This window comes from Ruditapes philippinarum, unplaced genomic scaffold (genome assembly GCF_026571515.1).
Source record: "Ruditapes philippinarum isolate M1 unplaced genomic scaffold, ASM2657151v2 ctg124_1_1_1_1, whole genome shotgun sequence".
NCBI lineage: Eukaryota > Metazoa > Mollusca > Bivalvia > Venerida > Veneridae > Ruditapes > Ruditapes philippinarum.
This window is the reverse complement of record NW_026866080.1, coordinates 32,464-43,395: the sequence shown is the minus strand read 5'-3', so window position 1 is coordinate 43,395 and position 10,932 is coordinate 32,464. Positions and strand designations below refer to the sequence as shown.

The following is a 10,932-nucleotide window of genomic DNA, read 5'->3' as shown; positions in this document are numbered from 1 at the left end:
ATCGGCAAATTTAGGTAACTTGATTTACGTTCTTAAATATATATACAAGATAAATAATTTAAATTTAGATCTACTTGTTATCTTATTCACATACATCATGTTATTCCGTGCCTGTTGTAGTTGATTGAAGGTGACATCCCCATCCATGAGTATATAAAGAATGAACAAACGAAAGTCAAAATAAGTTTTCATTTTGCTACAATTCCTTTAATAATTTACTTCTCATAAACGATACATAACTCACGTTACCCAAGAGAATTTTTGTAAATATCAATCGGAATTTACCTTTAAAAGGAGTGGGATAGTCTTACATTTTAGGCAGATATATCTTTTATCCTTAATATTTTCCAATATCAACTGTTGGTCAATCATCATTTTAACTGAAACTTTTGAAGTATATAATTGATTCAGCTCAACGTGACAATGAAAAAAAATAAGCATAATACATGTTCTTAGAATACAAGTAAAATAATGTAGTTCGACTATTCTTTCCTTTTTTGCTTATTTACAGCGGAAGTTTCCTTTTTTGTTCAGTATATAGTCTTTTTAATCAGTTTTTTTTTTTTTGCAAAAAAGTACACTTAGTGAATTAGTATTTGCATGGATGTCAATATACTATTTGGTTTACATTTTGTTACTTTTATGACAAAATATTTCACATTTATCGCTACTTTGTTAAGGTAACAAGCATCAAACATCTAGTATTTTTTCATTATTGATGCATGTTTTTTTTTTTTTTTACATTTGATCGCTAAATACATGTAATTTGAATTGATAGATATTGAAATGTGAAATTGTGCAAGGTAAGTTTTCTTGTAATCAATGGTGCGTGTGTCTTGATAAAGGACATATGAATTTGTTCTGCAAAGTCGGGGATAAATCTTGGCATAGAAATGATTACAGATACTGTGAATTACTAGATAATTTAGCATACAAAAAAAATTAAGAATGTATGTGATGAAATCTAAAAAGAAAGGAACGTGTGTTATTAAAGAAAGAAATAAGAAAGAAAGAAAGAAATAAAGAAAGATAGAAAGGAAGAGAAAGAAAGAAAGAAACTAATAATTACAAAAAGAGAGTGGATTTTTAGACAGTTCGTTAAGCGTTCACTTAAATAAATAGCATGTCCATTTGAACTCGTCCTGGCGTCTGTTTGCTAAAACCGACAAGAACGACAACTGTGTTTACAAAAGCAGATGAGACGTAAGGCGTTACGTCACAAACGTCACATCCGCCTGAAACAGAACGTCGTAACTTAGCAGTTGTGTTTGTTGTTGAGACAGGGATTTAAAGGCCCGGAATATTTTATATTTTACATAATTTAGAATAAGAAAAGTGTAAATTAAGTGTAAGTATTTTGCTCTTTACAGTTTGTGTAATTTATGTCTCTTGCCATTTTTACTTAGTAGTTCATTTTTTAATATTCAGCAATTTGAAATTCTAATAAATAAAATATTCTTGATAAACTTTACCTTGAAAAATAATTCTTATATGTTAATTGTAAATTTTGTCGTTATCTGAATTCAAGTTGCAAATATTTGTTTGTTTGTAGTTATACACATTTTTTTTTAAATAACAATATGATCGAATGAAATTTGTTTAAATTCATGAATGAAATTAGATTTAAAAAGTATTAATGTTTGATAAATTCACAGTAAATTTAACATTCTTAGATTTTACAAACTTTGGTATTACAGACATGGGCATCCGCCAGTATGTGTATGCCGCAACTTTTTAATCATATTTTCAGCCGCGTCACGACAAAACCAACATAATGGGTTTGCGACCAGCATGGATCCAGACCAGCCTGCGCATCCGCGCAGTCTGATCAGGATCCATGCTGTTCGCTATCAGTTTCTCTACTTGTAATAGAGTTGGTAAGCGAACAGCATGGATCCAGATCAGACTGCGCGGATGCGCAGGCTGGTCTGGATCCATGCTGGTCGCAAACCTATTATGTTGGTTTTGTCGTGACACGGCTCAAATCACGTAGTATATATGTTACATTCCATGGTTTATTTTTATTTCTACCACAATATAAAACAAATAAAGAGATTATATTGATTGAAATCATAAATTGTACAAAGTATAAAAAGTAAAAATGATAAATTTATTTGATATTATTTTAAACATTCCTTTAAAAAAGCCAACACAATAATATTCAAAACATATCAATAAAAATTATGTGAAAGTAACAAAAACTAGGGAAAATACTTCTTTTTCTTAATGTTTCTATTTTTCAAAAGTCAAAAACAAATAATATTTGTTGAAATTAATGGTAACAACTATACAAACTGAAACACTGTCCAGTGCATAAATGGTCTAGAAATGAACTTTGAAGTTCACTTGAGGTGCACATTGAGGTCCACATTGAAGTGCACTAGAAGTGCATATGTAGTGCGTACCAAGTGCACTTTGTGAAACCAAAGTGAGCTCAAGTGTATGCTATTGATAAAGAAAAAGTTCCATAACGTGTTTGAAATGTATAATACCTCCTTTTTTCAAATAGATTTACATACAAGATGCAGGCTGGGAATGCTTCAAGCCTGGAAAGGCGTTACAAAAAAGCCAGGGATAAAGTCTGCGCGCAGGCTAAGAAGTTTGAAAAGTGTAAAAAGGTAACCACTAAGACAAAGAAATTCCCTCGTTTAAGATCAAACCATGAACTTTAAGCCTGGTTCTGTCGAGCCTAGCCCTACCTATAGTTGACCCTTGACTGCATGTCATTCGACTTTAATTAAATGTTACTATTCTTAGACTAAAGTCACCGTAAACAAAGCAAACGAAGTATGCAATCTTTAAATAATGAGTTTTAATGAAATATTATATTTAAACCTAAATGTATTTTCTGGTGTGGTATGGTTTACAAAATTGAAATTTATAGAGCTATAACTAACTAAACTTAGATGATTGGATGAACTTTCATCAACAAAAGTTTGGAGAACTTCAATGCGTGTATAGACATCGCAACATCTTTGGCATTGTTCTATATAAAATAACAAAATATAGAAATGCAATTTATCATTGGTATCGATATCTTTGCTGGATTTTCAGTCTCAACTTTTCGGCCCTTTCCGCCAGTCTTCGGATTATGAATAATAGCCGAAGACGTTCCGATTGCTGGATTTTAAGTCAAACCGAATCAACGTGCCGTTAAATCCAAACAAACAAACTGAGTCAAACCGACGCTGTACATGTACATGATGCATGGCGGCGGGTTGCCAGCTTTACTGCAAACTCCGACGCAGTTGTCTCCCTTCGCTTCGCTACACAGACTATTCTGCCAAGGGAGGTAATCACTGTGAGGAGTTTGGCTTTACTGTTGGAGGAGATGCTGATGTACCCCTCCTTGCATATTTCCGACACCAAGGTAGAACTACCGGTCTTCAAGAAAGTTTACTGGCCACAAGGTTATAAACATTTTAGTAACAAGTATAATTAGCCAATGAAAAGCTCTCTGTGGGGTTCAAACCCACAATGGTTAGAAGAAAGCTCTATATATGCTGTTTGATTCAAACATTCAAAGAAAAAAGATTACACAGTAAAGTTTGTATCAAGAAACGATAACATTTAGTTAAAGCAAGCAGAACGCCCCCCTAAACTCATGCTTATTTTCATGAACATTTTGAAAATGTTTTTTTAAAGTAAAATATTGTGAAGTTACCAAAAAAGAAAGCAATTGATTCATTACAAACAGCTAATTTACCAAAATGAGGTCATAATTTAAAAAAAAATAACCTTTACTACTTTAGTACACAGAAATATGGTTATAAATTATGAAAAATCAGCCATTAATCACACTTATTATGTAAATTATTACTTAAATCTTGAATCTTTTTACTTTTCCTAAAATCTTAGTACATTTTTCTTAAGGTTGATTTCATTAAAATAACTCATCCTGAGGCATACAGCTAATATAATAACTTCATTTCCATTTTCTGTGACACATCCCGCCAATAGTTAGAACATCCTTTAGCATTTCACTTGGACATTATAGATACAAATGAGATACATATATTTGTGTGAATGAAAAAAGTAGCGATGCTATGTGTTTACTTATTTTAGGCCTACCTAACTGTCATGTTTGAAATAGAAAGGAAGGCGATTAAAGTGAAGCTGGCGCTAAATACAGATATTGCTTCAAAATCCATACATGATATACAACAACTTACGCCAAAAGCAGCGAAATTGAAAGAAAACTGTTTTACCCAAATAGAGAAATGGCGAGCTAAACTGAAGTTGTTTCTTGTGGTAAGATTTATTCCTCGTACATTTACTTAAAATATGACCTTTTCGTGTTTTAAAGTGTCCTTTGGCGTCTTAATATATGTTGCCATTGATGGACAGTATCGTCTGCAATCTCCCTGTTCTATGCATCCAAGTATATGTAAGTATGGTGGCTGATTTGTGCCACCGCGATCCCGCCAAAATTAACAAGTTAAAATGGCAGGGCGCGGAGAGAAAATACACAAATAAGCGTGTAAGGAAAGATGGTATCTATAATTTTACATAGCTAAGAAGGAAACATTATAACTAGCAAAGAGAATTTCCCCAAACTTTGTTGGAATTCTGACTGAAGCAAATTGAAGAATAAAAGAAACAAAATTAGGGTCATCATACTATTTATGGGTTATCTGCCCATTAAAGTGAGTGTTTTTACTCTTTTATGCCACTTTCATGAGCATATAACACAAAATCAAGCAGCCGTTACTTGATTTTGTTTTAAATTATGATGCGCAGTTTTATATTAAATCATTAATAAAAGTTTGAAATATATTCAAAAGACATTTTGCTATACTGAACAACGAGTAAGTATATTCGACTTTTCTTTAAAAAGTGCTATAAATTACAGTATTGAGAGGAAAATTCTAATTTTTCATTACAAAGCTTGAAATATAGTCTGTTAATAAAAACATATATAGTCTGTTTTTAAAAATGAATATGAGCAAACTCTTTATAAAGCTTGAAATCAAATGAGGTGTTGCTTTCCACAGTTGAGTTATTTGCCCTTGAAAATGACATAAAAGTGCAATAAAGTACTTTTATAGGGGCGGATCCCAATTTTTTGTTTGTTTCTTGTTTTTTTACTGTTTCAATTTGTTCTTATATTGATTTTCTTTAATTATGTAATGTTTAAGAAAATTCTTTACGAGATTTAAACTCGTAAGCTTGTTTAATTTTTTTGTCTTTGCGTTTGTAAAAAATATGTATCTCTCCAAGAAAGGTATTTTATGTACATGCATTAGTTAAAAATAATGGCGAACATGTATCTTGAGATCATGTTTGTCAGATATCTAGCTCATTTTTTAAGTTATTTATTTATCTATTTGTATGATAATCATAAAACTATATTTGTTTGTCCGTATTTATAATAAAAAGCAAAAGATTCGGGAAAAGACGTCTTTGAATAGATTTTTGAGTAATTTCATCATTTAAGATAAAATATTATGAGAACAAATCGCCACTTCTTACATGTGTTTTATTTCATTACATGAACTGGGACAGCTCTATAGCTACTTCTGTGGCGGGCAGTGACGTGGCGTTCTACATAAGAGTTATAGTGGAATGAGAATACGTCTTGCACTCATGCCATATCAAAACATATCAACCCAGTGTTTTAATATTGGACTTGTTCTTTTTGCATGATTAAGTGAAACATAATTTGATTTCAGGTTGCCAAGGAAAAAGCTGAAGCAGACAATGAAAACGTTATTGAACAAATCAGAAGAGCCGTTGTCGATAAAAACAGGTACGTCTTTATCAGATTATTATAAGCCTGAAATTGGGAATCAGTCACAAACTCTATCATCTGATTGATTGAATAAAGTTCCAACACAATTTGAATTAGCCCAATGAAATTGCTCGGTTGTTGAACATTTATTTTAGAATCTTGGACCTGTGGTTACAAATTAAGAATGATCAGTCGTTCACGTTGAAAATACACATTATTATAAAGACATTATAAGCACTCATATTTGTTACTTTACTAGCGTAATTCGACAAATTCCTCGATGTAGGTATTCTAAAGTTGATATCTACATAGAACAGCACGAAAATACTCTACTTGGTTTGCATTTGTTGTATCTATTGCATCTGTGACTATTTTGTGCACTCATTTTAAGTTCTTATAATTATTCAGTTTAAAGTTTGACTATATTGTTTGCTAAATCCGTAACCAAGGTTTATGTAAATTTTGAACGGAACATATTGAAATATTAATGAGCCGCGTCACGACAAAACCAACATAATGGGTTTGCGACCAGCATGGATCCAGACCAGCCTGTGCAGTCTGATCAGGATCCATGCTGTTCGCTATAAGTTTCTGTACTTGTTATAGAGTTGTAAGCGAACAGCATGGATCCTGATCAGACTGCGCAGGCTGGTCTGGATCCATGCTGATCGAACCCATTATGTTTGTTTTGTCGTGACGCTGCTCAAATGTTATTTGAATTTTGATGACGACATTTTGTGCTTTGTTGTAGTGATGAGGTCATGAACATCGATAAACTCTTAGAAAAAGAAAACATTCATGAACCAGTATTTGAGGTTAGTTATTTAAAGATATCACGGAATAATTTGTGAGGGTTTCCTGTCTTTATTGTGTTGAAAATGGTGTCATGATTTGAGACGCAACATGACGTAAAAAAGCCATAAAGGGTGTAGACTAAATAATTCTGTCTTTAATAAATGTTTATATGTGCTAGTTAACAAGGAGGTACCTACAATGAAACGACTATATCAATAATTAGAACAATTAAACAACTATATTAAATTAATATAAGTGGAATCTTCAAAACACATTATTATTACAAAAAAAAAGAAGAAAAGAAACAACAACCTCAGAACATAAACTCTAAGCAGCACGGTGTTGGAACGAGGACTTTGATGACAGGAACCCGTTCTGTAGCAGGTCTGGTTGAGAACGGTTCTACTTTAGAAGTATGCAAATATCAGTACGTGAGAATGTCAGGAAATTTTTATAAACAGATAAAACAAATTTGATGCCAATTTTAAAAAATTACAATTACATTGATAAATAAATTTTACAATTGCATTTTAATTTAGAATATATATTTTTTCTTTTTTTTTTTAATTTTATAGGAATATGTGCCATCTGGTAACAAAAATGAAATGTATGACCCTGCTTGTGCTGAAAATGTTCCCGTCTCAGAAGACTGGGGATACGACTCCGATAGCTCGGTTACATGTAAGTTGTTACATTTGATTTTATAAACAGTTTAAATCATAATTACTCGTAGATATTTGACAATTAGGTTTGGGGTAGAGGTTCGGCATTAAATTAATATAATTATATATTTGAGCTGCGTCATGACAAAACCAACATAATGGGTTTGCGACCAGCATGGATCCAGACCAGCTTGCGCATCCGCGCAGTCTGATCAGGATCCATGCTGTTCGCTATCAGTTTCTCTACTTGCTATAGTGTTTGTAAGCGAACAACATGAATCCTGATCAGACTGCGCGGATGCGCAGGCTGGTCTGGATCCATGCTGGTCGCAAACCCATTATGTTGGTTTTGTCATGACACGGCTCATTTGTAGTTTTAAGCAAAGAAATGGCTATGTGTTTTTGGCAAAGGACTTTTTTGAACGTTCTGAAAAAAAGAATAGGTAGACTTCTTTTAAATCAGTGTCTACAAGAAATATTTTTAAAAATACAACACTATACTTCGTTGACATTCGGTCCATCAAACTTGAATCAAACGAATATAAAAATATTCGCAAGATACTCATCAATATGTTTACCAGCAGCTGTAATAGATATCGGTTTTGTCACTTATTGGTGCGCAAAAAAATCGATCAAATGAAGCGTGTTTGCATATACATATATTTAGGTGCATGTATGGACCTTCAGGCTCGTTTCTTTTCCTGTTTTCACAGATTGCGAAAAGGAAGCTAACTTTATTGAAGGGAGACAACTTTCGAATGAATGGAAGTCACATATTTATGCAGTAATAAAAGACTATCAAAGACAGAAATTTGACGACCTAAACCTTCATACGGGTAAAATAGCCAATTTTCTTTAATATACATGTGTATTTAAAAATAATAATACGTTCTCCAATGGAAAGTCTACAAATGGGTTCAACCTACACCGGAAGTTGGTTTCTATCGGCACCGGAAGTGAAAAAATGTGTGTGAGGAAGCCATCTTCATAGCTTTATGAAAATCGGTTTGTCTCCGCGCAGTCTGATCAGGATCCATGCTGTTCGCTTACAAACCCTATTACAAGTAGAGAATCTGATCGCGAACAGAATGGATCCTGATCAGACTGCGCGGATGCGCAGGCTGGTCTGGATCCATGCTGATCTCAAACTCACTATGTTGGTTTTTGTCATGATGCGGCTCATATATAAAGTTAAACATTTCTTAGTATAAAAATCCCCGCTGATACTTTGGCTTAGCCTCAACGGTTGATGTTATGTAGAATCACAAGAACCTGGTATTTTTATCAATAACTGACAAAAGCCTTACTACTGACCCTATTTACATATATAAATAATTTTAAAATAAACTTACTATATATGTGTATGAGATATATGATCTTTACTTGGACTTGTCAATTATAAAAATATATATTTCTTTGCTTGTATAGATCAACGTAAAGTTACATAACTCATGAAGCACGTAATCCGGAAATATGATACTGTTTACCTCCCTTGTCTCTTATTGCATTTGGAGATCTTCTGTTATAACCATCATACTAAATGGAAAAATTATGATATTTCACAGTGGCTTTGTTAAAGACGATTTTGAAAACCATGCAACAATTTTTGTACGCAGTTTTAGGCAAACCGAAAATTCAATGCAATAGTTTCTTTTTTGTTGTTGCTGTGACATGAAAAAAGCATGTCCATCTCTATTTTATTAAAGGCCTGCAAAAATAGCTGACAACCCGTTTGCAAATGTTGTTTTATTAATTAATTAATTAATTAATTAATTAATTAATTAATTTATTTATTTATTTATTTATTAATTTATTTATTTATTTATTTATTTATATTATTTATTTTATTTTATTTTATTCTATTTTATTTTATTTATTTATTTATTATTTACTTATTTATCTTATTTTATTTTTTTCTTACATAAATAAAACGCATGATATCTATTTTTTAACTTATAGGTGAAAAAGTGAAACAAATCCTTTCGGCTGATAAATCGGGTATGGCATTCGGTGGAAAGAAGTGCGGAATGATACGTAAAAAGAAAGGGTTTTATCCAGTGTCACACGTGTGTAAGGTAAAGGAAGCCGATGGTGCACGTGACGCCCGTACATCTAAAAAAGAAAAGTCGACCAGGTAATGAAGTTTAAAATAAAAAAGTTCCTTTTTAAAAGTGTTTGGAGACAATAAATACATCGATTTAAATGAAAGTCGCTAAGGCCTATAATCATAAAATTTGAAAGTCTTACAGATATCGGATGAAGCACTCAAAACGGCAAACTCTGCAAAGAAAAACAAAAATATATACTCATATTTTTGTGCGATTGTTGGCCGGCTTTGAGTGAAAAGCGTTGCAAAGCTTTTTTATGATTATTCTGGAAAAAACGGGTTGAGGGAATAACCTAAAAAATTGCAGACAAAGTATTGCTACAGTTCTTCATCAGTTAGTACACAAATCTCTTGAAAATATTTCCAGTTCCATCAGTTAAAAAAACCCCTAGTGGAGTCCCTTTAATGTAAAAAATGCAAATTTATTTCAAAATTCATACAGGAGTTATTATAGATCTATATAGTAACTTCAAAATATCTACGTATTCCTTTTTTATTATCTTAATGCATTTAAATCATTTAGCACAATTAAATGAAAGTGTATTATGTAAGAGTATTTACTAATACTGTTAACTTTCGTAATTTTTATGATAAAAAATGTATTAGAATTTCAATACATTTCAGACATAATCCGATATCACGTATCATAGACGCTGTTAAAGAACCGAAGACAAAATATGCCCTTCTAACAGAGATCGCCTCTGATGACGTCACAAAGGTATACACCGAAAAGAAAAAACCAAACCGGAAAATATTCACAATGAAAAATTTATTGAAATTTTACGGGATCGAATTTAATGAGGATGAAATATGCGACTCTGTACGACAAAAAGTGCCTCCGTCCCCGACTAAAATTATAAGTGCTAAGACCATGTCGCCAGAAAAGTGTGTATTCCTCCGGCGAGAGGAGTGCAATGAAGCCGGGTACTACCCGGGCAAAATCCAAATCAGCAATAATACACCGAAACACGGAGGAGAACTCTTGGTTGAGGACATTGAAGAGTCAGCTGAAATATGAAACTAAAAATGACCACGTGCCCAATGCTTATTTCTATATATAATATTTTTATTATAAAGAATAATACATAATTAAAATCCAATTTTCAAAATGAAATCAATGTGAAATCTTCATTTTATATGTTTTGGTACTTCTGTAATATTAAACCAATGAATTTGCAAATGGACTCTTGAAAAGCCAGTTAATACTTAGTTTAAGAATGTACATTTTTTTGTAGTTTCTCAATACTAAGATTGAGGTGCTGATGACACAAAAACTAAACTCACATAGTGATAGTGACACAAAATTATTCATGACCAGTCAGATTCAACTTAACGAAAATCAATTAGTTTACAATATAAATGAATGTTTTGATTAGAGTTAAAGTTGAAAATCACAAGTTCAAATGCGAAATTATAATTATAATCTCCAAAGCCATAGACCAGAATAATCAATCAAAATGCAACTGAACAATAAACTGTTAACTGATGTGACATTTCATAAATATAATATTAAAGTAATATAATCCTTATAGATAAACTATTATTAACAATTGTTCTGCTACGTTCAGTAAAGTCTGTAGTAACTGTCCCTAAATATTCGCAAAATCTTTCATTCCTTCATCCATAGAGTTATGGAA

The 10,932-nt window shown here is 32.2% G+C and overlaps 1 protein-coding gene across 1 annotated transcript; it reads left to right on the top strand.

Annotated features, from left to right (window-relative positions):
* Positions 1-1,216: 1,216 nt before the first annotated feature.
* Positions 1,217-10,409, top strand: LOC132731240 (uncharacterized). Its single transcript, XM_060717380.1, has 9 exons — positions 1,217-1,348; positions 2,510-2,618; positions 4,066-4,251; positions 5,673-5,749; positions 6,483-6,546; positions 7,102-7,207; positions 7,902-8,024; positions 9,148-9,322; positions 9,920-10,409. Exons 2-9 carry the CDS (start codon positions 2,523-2,525, stop codon positions 10,311-10,313), a joined length of 1,221 nt encoding a protein of 406 aa, XP_060573363.1. The 5' UTR covers positions 1,217-1,348; positions 2,510-2,522; the 3' UTR covers positions 10,314-10,409.
* The last annotated feature ends 523 nt before the right edge of the window (positions 10,410-10,932 follow it).

Excerpts from the sequence above, each read along its gene's own strand:
- LOC132731240 (XM_060717380.1), top strand. The coding sequence starts at position 2,523 with ATGCAGGCTGGGAATGCTTCAAGCCTGGAAAGGCGTTACAAAAAAGCC. Across the intron at positions 2,619-4,065 it reads AGTTTGAAAAGTGTAAAAAG|GCCTACCTAACTGTCATGTT; the intron begins GTAACCACTAAG and ends TACTTATTTTAG. Across the intron at positions 9,323-9,919 it reads AAAAAAGAAAAGTCGACCAG|ACATAATCCGATATCACGTA; the intron begins GTAATGAAGTTT and ends AATACATTTCAG.